Source organism: Carlito syrichta, unplaced genomic scaffold, assembly GCF_000164805.1.
Source record: "Carlito syrichta isolate Samal-C Ts95f unplaced genomic scaffold, Tarsius_syrichta-2.0.1 Scaffold316502, whole genome shotgun sequence".
Classification (NCBI taxonomy): Eukaryota; Metazoa; Chordata; class Mammalia; order Primates; family Tarsiidae; genus Carlito; species Carlito syrichta.
In genome coordinates, this window is record NW_007260598.1 from 1,232,907 (window position 1) to 1,243,507 (window position 10,601).

Here is a 10,601-nt window from a genome sequence, read left to right on the forward strand (position 1 = left end):
TTTGAGTTGGTGTCTCACTCTATCACCCAGGCTGGAGTGCTGTGGCCGCTCCCGCCACGGCAGCCTCAACCTGCTGGACTCCAGCGATCCTTTCACCTCAGCCTTCCAAGTAGCTGGAACTACAGGCATGAGCTACTACGCCTGGCTAATTTTTTGATTTATTGTAGAGATGAGGTCTCGCCAAGTTGCCCAGGCAGGTCTCTAACCCATGGGTTCAGGCAATTCACTCACCTCAGCCTCCCAAAGCGTGGGATTATAGGCTGAGCCACCGAGCCCAACCTGATTTTATCTTTAATGATTCATTTTCTGTTCAGGAGTCTGTTTTGGTAGTGTATTCTTTTTCATGCTTTTGTTCATATTGCCTTTCAAGTTTATAGGCATGAGAGATGCTTGTGGTGTTCTTGTATACGTAAAACCATGTGCTCTACCTTTGATTCTGTGATTTGCAGGTCATTTTGATTTAGCTGGTCATTTTGACTATGTTCTAACCATAGGCTATAAGTTTCCACATGAGACTATAAATTCTTTAAACATAGATCTCATTTAAAAGAAGAAAATAAAAGGGGTCCCAGTGATCATTTAAATTACTATGATACCATTTAAACATGTATATACATAAAATGAAGTATGAAATTCTTAAGCTTAGGCTCTTTTACAGCTATAAAACTAATATAAATTAAAAAGTTAAAGATAGACAAAACTTACACAGTTTTGAATTTGCAGCATTAAAGAGATCAATAATACAATTTTGCTGAAACTAAACGAGTGGTTTGGGATTTAAGAATGAAAAGATATTATCTGAGCTCCAAATCTTATTTTTGAATTTTGCTTTTGTATTTTGACTTAAGTAATTCTAATATAAAGAATCCCTGCATTAAATAAGTATCTAGTCAAATTACTATGGAATTATGAACAGAGAAATCTCTGAAATGAGCTTTCGAAAATCAGAAAAGTGTTGTCCAGCTGAACTGTGTTTTGTTGACATTGGTAAGACCACACTTCATTTGTTGTGCAGTTCCCAGCCACCTCTCAGAGCCTTTCACAAGACAGCCACATTTAAGACATGTTCCAAATTTTAAGCTCTGTTCACTTTGTGCAAGAAGTGTAGACACTTAATTCTCATGGTAGAAATGATCCAGAATATGCTCATGCTGGTTTTTAAAAATTATCATCAAAATGAAAATAAAGTTAAGAAATCCTGCTAGAGGGTTCCTGGTTACTCTAAGCATGTGTCAGCCCTGAGGGGCTCTGCCTTTAGAGGCCTAGTGCCAGCAGAGCTTCTCAGCCTCGACGCTGTTGTCATTTTAGCTGGATAGTTCCTAGCTGGGTTTGGGGTGAGATGGGAGGCTCCTGTGCGTTGTAGGGTGTTGAGCAGCTTCTCTGGCCTCTACCCAGCAGATGTTGGTAGTGCTTTCAGTTGGGATCACTAAAAATGTCTCCAGATGTTGCCACATGTCCCCTGAGGGACAGAATCACCCCACCCCAGCTGAGAACTACTGGTTCAGAGCCACTGCAGCTACATCTGTTAGTCCCTTTCTGAAAATCTGAAAGATCAATCTGTAAATCCCAGTTCACAGTGGGAAATGCAGAAATCTCTTAAATCTAAAAGATATTTTATAATTTTATAGCAAGCTCTCTAGGTAACAAAAACTTGACCTGAAATAACAAACGCTTTTTGAGCTCTTTATTGTCTCAGCTAGTGTCAGTGCCCATGTGTGTTGCTGCAGAAGCATTCACTTGTTGGATTACAGAATGCTTCCTCAGAACCCTCTGGGGGTGTTAATTCATGCATTTCCACAATCTGAATTCCAAGATACATCCCAAACAAGCATTTCCAGTAGGGGATTGTGACCCTGTATTTGAGAGGCAGGCTGACTTAGAGAGTGTGATACTGATTTAATGTTTCCTGATTTTGACCTTATGCTGTTTTTATTATCCTCATATCATATATCTACATATCTCTCTCTCTCTCTGTATATATATATATTTAGAAATCAGGATTTATTGAGAGGACAGGAAAGCTCTCACAGTGGGAGGGGACCCCAGGGGGCTGCCCATATTTTATATTTTTTACAATAAAATAGGAAACATGCTGGTAGATGTATTTTTTCCCAAAGCAAAATAATACACTTAATGCAGTACCTGTTAGTTTTTATTATGCGGTTGATAGCTTGTACTTTCTGTTAATATAAACATTTGGCATCAGTAGTAATTTTTCTTTTTGATATTGTTAACTTTAGCCACTGAAGACAGTCATCTTAAAAGCTTAAAGTATGTGGACTAGTTAATTTGTGACTCTCTGTTACTTATTAAACCTGTATCTTTTTTTTTTTTTTTTTGTATTAGGTTGGCATCACCCTCTTTACTGTGTCACATAGAAAATCTCTTTGGAAGCACCATGAGGTTTGTATTTCTTTCATGACAGTGAAAGTTTATTTAAAATATGAATTCAGATGTATATGGTTTTAGATTCTATGGTATGTATTCCCTTATAAATATATGCCTTAAGGAAAAAAAGGTGATTTTGTTTTGTCAAATAGAATTTTCCTAAATATTGTGGTTGTCAGTTTTGAAAGCCACAAGGACTATAAACAATCCCTAGTTTTGTATGAGAGCTATTAGAAAAGTTAGTGGTTCTCCAGTTTTATAAGGGATTATTGCATAATAATTGACTAAAACTTGCATAATCTTATCACAAATATGGCTAAGTAAACATTTTCTTATTTAGCATTGAAAGAGGAGAAAAAGTCTTAAGAATTAGATGGCAGGCCTGGTGCAGTAGCTCGCACCTGTAATTCTGGCACTTTGGGAGGCTGAAATGAGAGGCTCACTTGAGGCCAGGAGTTCGAGACTAGCCTGGACAACATAGTGAGACCTTGTTTTTAAAAAAAAAAAAAAAAAATTAGGAAATTACCTGGGCGTGGTAGTACATGCCTGTAGTCCCAGCTACTTGGGAAGCTGAGGTAGAAGGGTTGCCTGAACCCAGAATGTTGAGACTGCAGTGAGCCATGATTGTGCCACTGACCTCCAGCCTGGGTGATAGAGTGTGACTCTGACTCAAAAAAAAAAAAAAGATGGCAAAAATGTAGGGGCATTTTTAATAGAAGTCAGGACTGCAAGGGGAGATTGAGTAGTGTCAACTATGTTCATCATTGCCCTGTAATAAGTAGGATTCACTAGGTGCTTGCCTGATTTACAGAGTCCAGGTAGGCCTGCGCTGGGACAGGCACTCGCTTTAATTTACAGAGTCCAGCGAGGCCTGTGCTGGGACCGATGTGTTACTTGTACTGAGGTTCGGGCAAGGCTGGGAGGCTGTGGCAGTTCTTTTCAGCACTTGGTGTAAAATGTTCAGAACCTGAACGTAAACCCAGTTTAATTCCCTTTATTTTCTTTCCTTCATTCTTTCTTTCCCCTCTTCCCTCTTTACTTTCTTCTTCTCTATCCTCTTGCCTTTTTTGCCTTCCTAATGATACAGAAATTTTAGATAAAATAAAGCATTTGAGAGAAATTAGATCAATGGCAATGGCATCTTGTCCCACAAGACACCTGGCTAAGCACCTTTTCTGCCAGGTGCTGGCTGAGTGTCATGAGGGATGCAGGGATGGTCTCCACCCTCAGGAACCCCAGAGCTTAGGTAACAGTCTATAGGTAGTAACATGAAGAGTGCGGGTTGGAGTCAGAGGGCCAGGCTCAGGCTCCCCATTGGAGCTTCGGTAGCTTCCTTGGCACGTGTTGCCCTGCCTGCCAGATTATTGTGAGGACCAGAGAGGCAGCCTTGTGAAAGTACTCGTATGCGTAGTGAAATTCTGTATAGCTGGTGACTTTTAAAGATAGCTGTTACTACTTCATGGAGTATTGTAATTTGTCTGTTTTCCATGATTTGAACAGGAAATTGAATGACTAGAAATCAAAGCAGTTTAAACTGTACCCAAGCCTTTGTGTGTTCTTGGCGGGTCCAGAGCACTGGAGGCACAGGATGTTGAGAAAAGTTGAGTTTCACCTTGCTTGTAGGTATAGGCAGGTAGCAAAATAATCATTAGGCAGTTGACCACGTTAAGGAGTGGGACACAGAACTGGAATGTCAGGGGCCAGAATGGCCAAGAAATAGCAAGGCAATAAGCTGCTAAATCAAAGCAGAAGGTTTTGTAACTCTGTCCTCGGTGTCCTCAGGGGATAGGATGTGTGGGCACTTCACATTGCTTTTTCCTCAAGCCTTGAGTTGGAGATGCTGAACTGACCTGGGAAATTGGGCTAAAGGGAGCAGCAAGGACTGTCGTGCTGAACAGTCATGCATTTAGCAAGTTTAACCTCCAGCAGCTCAGACCTTCATTGTGGAGTTGGTAGTTACAGAAGCATCAATGTGTGGGATGCTTCTGTAACTACCAACTAGATCTGGTTCTCTTAAATAAGAAGGAAGTCTGCATGTCAGTTTTTATTAAGGAATGTACTGCATCCACTCTTAGTTACTGATTTTTTTTCCCCTTCTTTCTCAGTACTACCTGCATATGGATGGCCGAGGCAATTATGAATTCAAACAGATAACAGAAGATACAGTTGAGTTTGGCTCTTAGAGAACTCTGGAGAACTGTACCTGCTTCAATGAAATCATAACAGAGTACACTTAGAAATACAAAGTACATTGTCAAATAAAGTGGAGCTTGTTTTTTTAAAAACAAAGCAACAAATTAACTAGATTTAGAATAATCAAGAACAAGTTGTTAAAACATTTAATATTATATAGGATATTGCTAATTGTGTATATGTTGGTTTAATTATTAATATGTACTAAGAATGTCCTTATTCTTGTGGTTGAAAACCTGCCTAAATTAAATTGGGCTTAAATCAGTGTAACCTGATTCATCCTGGGATGTAAACCATTTGAAGTCAGCTAATTTGACTTTTATGGCTCTATCTTTTCCTTCAAGGAAGAACCCTCTTTAAAACTGGGGTCATCATTTGTCCTGTTCTAACAAGAGAGTCTTGAGTTTCATCTTCCTGTGCCACTTGGAGTGGGAAACAAGCCGTAATGTATTGTTAAAATGTGTAACATCACTGCATAATAGCATTTATTATGCAGGTTTCTTTAGCTGCCAGTTACACTCATTCCTTGTATATGTCTTGGAGTGCACTTGACTCCAGGAAAGCCATTTGGATTTTCTTTAGCTACATGATAAATGTGCCCCTCTCCATCTGCAGTATTGTGTTCAAGGGTTCTTTGTGATGGTGTAACAAAAGTATAAGTACAGTCTTTCTAACATCGGGGGGTAACTACATGTCACACCAAATCTTCCCAATGTTTGGGATATTAAAACACAAAGCCCTTACATGTCAGGCTTGAGGTCTTATGAGAGTTTTAGATTTTTTAAAGAATTGGGCAGATGTGTGCCTATTAGCAGTATAGTGGCGATTTGGTGTCAAACTCCAGGTGAGCCATAGGAATACACTACATGAAGTAGTACACGGAGCATGCAGTGCCATCACTGTCTCTGACAGTGATTTTATGTTTTAAAAAATAAGCTGTAAAATTATGTACAAGGATGAATTATGTTTCCCGGGCACTGGCTTATCTCTGAATATTGAATAACTTTCTAATATTTGGGTTAGAGAAAATGATTTCCGCTCACCAGACCACCTTTAATGACTAAATGTATTATTTGCACAGGGAGAACTGAAACTGAATATCATTGGTAAGCTAGATATGAATTCAGTTTTATCAAACTGGGCTTCAGAAAGGGCATTTTATATTCTTGTTTCTGCACAACTGGTTTTGTTTTTTTGCAGAATTAACTGTAACAATCACCGGCTATCGAAGTAAATTTGATCTACTGATTCCATAATACATAGCATTCAATTTTTACCACTTCTCTGTAGCAAACTTGTATACCTATTTTCTGTTCAGATTAAAAAAAAATCAGATATCCTATACAGTCTTTGCTTGTTCTTTTTTGTTCTGGAATTTAAATACTGAGTAGTTCAGTCTTGACCTGAAAACATACATAGTTTAGTCTTGAGTTGAAAAACACAAAAATAAATCCAGAAAACACTTTTAACATCCGGTGTCTCTTTTCAAAAATTTTTTATCAAATACGGTTTTTAATTGAATAAATTTCTCTTTTAGAAAAATTCAATAAAATTGTCAGTGTACCTGGCAAATACTACCAAATACCAAAGAGACCGTAAGATATTATTATCAGTCTTGTGAAAGATCATAAGGCATTCCAGGGAAAGTTTTACATTTTCATGTTTCTGGGTCACCCTAAACCAACTAATCGCAGTACTCTTCAAACTGCCACCTATTTGCCTCTGTATTGGGTTCTTGACATCAAAAAAGCCAAGTTGGACTTTTGAAGTTTTTTCCCCCTTTGTATTTAACAAATATTGAAGTGCCTCATCATTTGAGGCACAGAGGAAAATCCTCTGGCGAATCACAGTGGACATGAGCATAGCGATTGTTCTAAGAGGCCACAGTAAAGAAATCCAGTGTTTCCAAGATATGATTGACCTCACCACATCTTTTTCTGCGTAATTCCTATTAACACCTTATACAGACTACACTGGGAAATGGTACTCTAATCTAAAGAATAAACCAAAGGATAAGAATGTGCATCTGTGAGAACACACCACATTTATCAGTGTTCTCATAGCGATTTTCTACTTTGTGTTTGACGAGAAGATAGGCATGCAAGCAACCGTACCAGTTTATTATGTGATCATAGGATACACTGCCTCTACAGTGTAGCTCTACAATGTCTCTGTGGTGTGTCTCTGCAGTGTCCCTACAATGTACCCCTGCAGTGTCTTTATGGTGGTGTGTCTCTGCAATGTCCCCATGGTACGCCTCTACAGTTCCTATGGTGTGTCACTACAGTGTTCCCGGGGTGTCTTTACAGTGTCCCTAAGGTGAGTTACCTCAGCGTCCCCATGGTGTGCCTCTACCATGTCCCTACAATGTATGTCCCTACAGTGTGTTTCTTTATTTCCCCAGGGTGTCTCTACAGTGTCCCCATGGTATACCTCAACAATGTCCCTACGGTGTGTGTCTGCAGTGTCTCTGTCTCCATGGTGTGTCTCTATGTTGTCCCTACGGCGTGCCTCTGTAATGTCCCTGCAGTGTTTTCAGCATCCTTACGGCATGCCTTGCAGTGTCCCTACAGTATGCCTTTACACTGTTTTTATGGTATGCCTCCGCAGTGTCCCTATGGTGTGTCTCTATAATGTCCCTACATTGTGTCTCTACAGTGCCCCTACAGTGTGCCTCAACAGTGTCCTTATGTTGTGTCCCTACAGTGTCCCCATAGCGTGTCTCTCTCTGCAGGATACCTCTACAGTGTCCTTATGGTTGTACCTCTGTGATGTCCCTAAAATGTGATTCTACGGTGTCCCTACAGTGTGCTTCTGCAGTGTCCTTATGGAGTGTCTCTATAGTGTCCCTATGGCATGTCTCTAGTTTCCCTATGATGTGCCTCTGTAATGTCCCTATAGTGTCTCTAAAGTGTCTCTATGGTGAGTCTCTGCAGCGTCCCTATGGTGTGCCTCTGTAATGTCCCTACCATGTGTCCCTTTGGTGTGCCTCTACTTCTTTCCCCTCTCATGACTAACATGGCTTAACACTGGTGATAGTATAGCATCTATTGTTTCCTTATGTAGTTTTAACCTTTTAAACTTGGTGTTTATAACTATAGTTTTTGCCAAGAAGGAGAGTGAATTTTCTCTTTATCAGATGGACTTTTTGCCTTGTCAGAAGCTGTTTACTTTTTTAAAAATTATATTTGTAGTTTTCTGTTTGTGAAGAATTGAAATGTTCTGACCTTTTTTTTTTTTTTTTTTTGAGTTGGAGTCTCACTCTGTCGCCCAGACTGGAGTGCAGTGTCCGCTCCCGGCCACCGCAGCCTCAACTGCTGGGCTCCTGCGATCCTTCTGCCTCAGCTTTCCAAGTAGCCGGAATTACAGGCGCACGCTACCACGCCCGGCTGATTTTTTGATTTATTGTAGAGGTGTGGTCTCCCTGCCCAGGCGGGTCTCGAACCCACGGGCTCAGGCAATCCACTCACCTCAGCCTCCCAAAGGCGCAGGATTACAGGCTGAGCCACCAAGCCCAGCCTGACCTTTTCTGTAAATAAAAAAAAAATCTAGTACCAAAAAAAAAAAAAACCAGTCTCCTCCAAACCTCAGGGCAACCATTTAAAACTCTCTGGCTGGGTAATTGCATCTCATTTTTAGACAATATGCTTCCATAGCTAATTCTTGACATCAGTGCCAGACCTTTTCTACCTCCTGCATTTCTGCAGCATCCTCCCCATATAGTTAAATAATTTTTTAGAAATTTGTAAGCATGTTATTGCAGTACATATACAAAAAAGTCCGTAAGTGAAAAGCTCAATGAATTTTTTTTAAATCAATATTTTTTATTATATTGTGGGGTACAGTTAAGGGTTAGGTATACAAATATGCTTCATTCAGGCCCCCTTGTTGATAACAGGTATCTCCCCGTCCCCAGACAGATGTTTACTACCATTAGTCTCATCCCCCTTCCCCCGCCATAGTTTCCCACCACTGTCAGTCATTTTCTTATGGTAGTTCGTTGGATGATCAAGGTCCACTATATGAGTGAGAACATGTGATACTCAGATCTTTGTTTCTGTGAGAGGTCACTCAGTATTATAAACTAGATCCATCCAGGTTGCCGTGAAATTCATGATTTTGTTCTTTTTTAAGCTCAATGAATTTTCTTAAAAGTGTGCATACTTAACCCCCCCTCCCCCACTAAGTGAAGACATGGAACGTTGTCACACCTCCAAGCCTCCTTCATGTCTTTTTCCAGTTATTAGCTCCTGATTCCTATCACATGCAGTAGTTTTGCCCATTTTTGGACTTTATACGTGGTAGATACCCTTTGTATTTTGTCTGCTTTTCCTCACTGTTGTGAGGCTGATTGATTCACTGTGTGACAGTAGTCCCTTTACTGTTATTACTGCATGATATTGAATTACAGACTGTCCCTAACTAACAATGTTTGACTTGGGAGTTTTCAGCTTTATAATGGGTTTATTGGGTATTAAATGAATTTTCGACTTAAGTTTCAACTTACAATGGGTTTGTTGGGCACAGCTCTGTTGTAAGTCAAGGAGCACCCACATATGAATAGGCCATAACGTCCCTATGTACCCGTGGTGGACAATGGGCTCTTTCTGTTTGAAACTTTCATGAATAGCCTTAGACACATCCCTATGCATGTCTCCTGGGGCACGTGGGATACATATGTGTGCATTTCTGGAATGAAGCGTGCTCGGCATTGTTGTGTTATTGCACATTCCACCATGGGTGAATAAGAATTCCAGTTGTCCGTCCTTGCCAGTACTTGGTGTTGTCAATGTTTTCTTTTTAACTTAACCTTATTTGTACCTAATGTAAGTTGCGCCATCAACAGTAAATCGTGGTTTCATTTTGTTTTTCTCTGATGATTAATGGGGTTAAACTCATTTCGTGTTTGTTGCCTGTCTAGATGCTCTCTCTTTTGAAGTGCCCATTTAATTTTTGAGCCTCTTTTTAAAAATGTCTTATTGATAGTTCAGAGATTCTTTATATACTCTGGATATAAATCCTTTATTAGATAAATGTTCTTATATCAGACAAACTTTAAGACAATGAGCATTTCTAGAAATAAAGGTACACTTCATAATAATAAAAGGTCAAAATATATAACAATTCTTAATTTGTTTCTAATAACATAGGCTCAGACACATAAAAACATAGAAATAGGGAATAATCAGTAAACCCACAATTTTTTAGAGGGAGACTTTAACATACTTCATGGTAGCTGACAGAATACACCCCCCAAAAAAAACCCCACACATAAATATTTGAACACAACCAACTTGAATTGACACATATGCATCCAGCAAATACAGTATTTTTCCAATTCCTGAACATGATAAGCCCTTCCCTTTAAGACATATTTAATTTCTGTCAGTAATTTTGTCGTTTTCTGTATCGAGACCTTGTACATCTTTTCTTAGGCATGGGATGTTGCTGATTCTAGTAAAAATGGTATCTTTCTAACACTTAATTTTCTAATAGTTTCCATAGTAGGAAAATGCAGCTGATTTTTGTACATCAATATTGTGGCTGACTGTATTTTCCAAAGATGGTCCGGTCCCATGAATGTATCTTCCATCCCACCTGGATCCTCCATGGATTCCATTCCCTACCCCTTCAATCTGTGAAACTTTGTCATTTCTGTAGTGAGTTTAGGAGTTCGAGGTTGATCCAGGAAGTGATAAGACCAAAGCCATCACACAAAGCTTTATTTGGGTACTGCCTGGACAGGGTTGCAGGAGGGGGAGTACCAGGAAGAGACCATCTAGGGATGGTGGCATGGGACCACTTCCTGGGTGGGGGAGGCGGCTAGGGCAAGGGCACAAGGTGATGTCACTTGGCAGTTAGGTGTGGAGTCTCTGGGTCACAGGGCCCCAAGGGCAGCAGTATTTGAGAGCGCCAGGCTTTCTCATCTGGGTTAGCAGATGGTGAATGCAGTTGTGGGGTACATAAAGGAGGTAGGGTCTAACTGACTAAAAATGTGGTTTGGGGACCATGTTTAAATC

The 10,601-nt window shown here is 40.0% G+C and overlaps 1 protein-coding gene across 1 annotated transcript in view; it reads left to right on the forward strand.

The window, feature by feature from the left end:
* Nucleotides 1-6,049, forward strand: part of ABCD3 (ATP binding cassette subfamily D member 3) — a 79,517-nt gene extending 73,468 nt beyond the window's left edge. The window contains exons 22-23 of the mRNA XM_021707319.1: nucleotides 2,347-2,403; nucleotides 4,494-6,049. Of these exons, the coding sequence (XP_021562994.1) occupies nucleotides 2,347-2,403; nucleotides 4,494-4,571 (135 nt within the window). The 3' untranslated portion in view covers nucleotides 4,572-6,049. The remainder of the gene's footprint in view (nucleotides 1-2,346; nucleotides 2,404-4,493) is intronic.
* The last annotated feature ends 4,552 nt before the right edge of the window (nucleotides 6,050-10,601 follow it).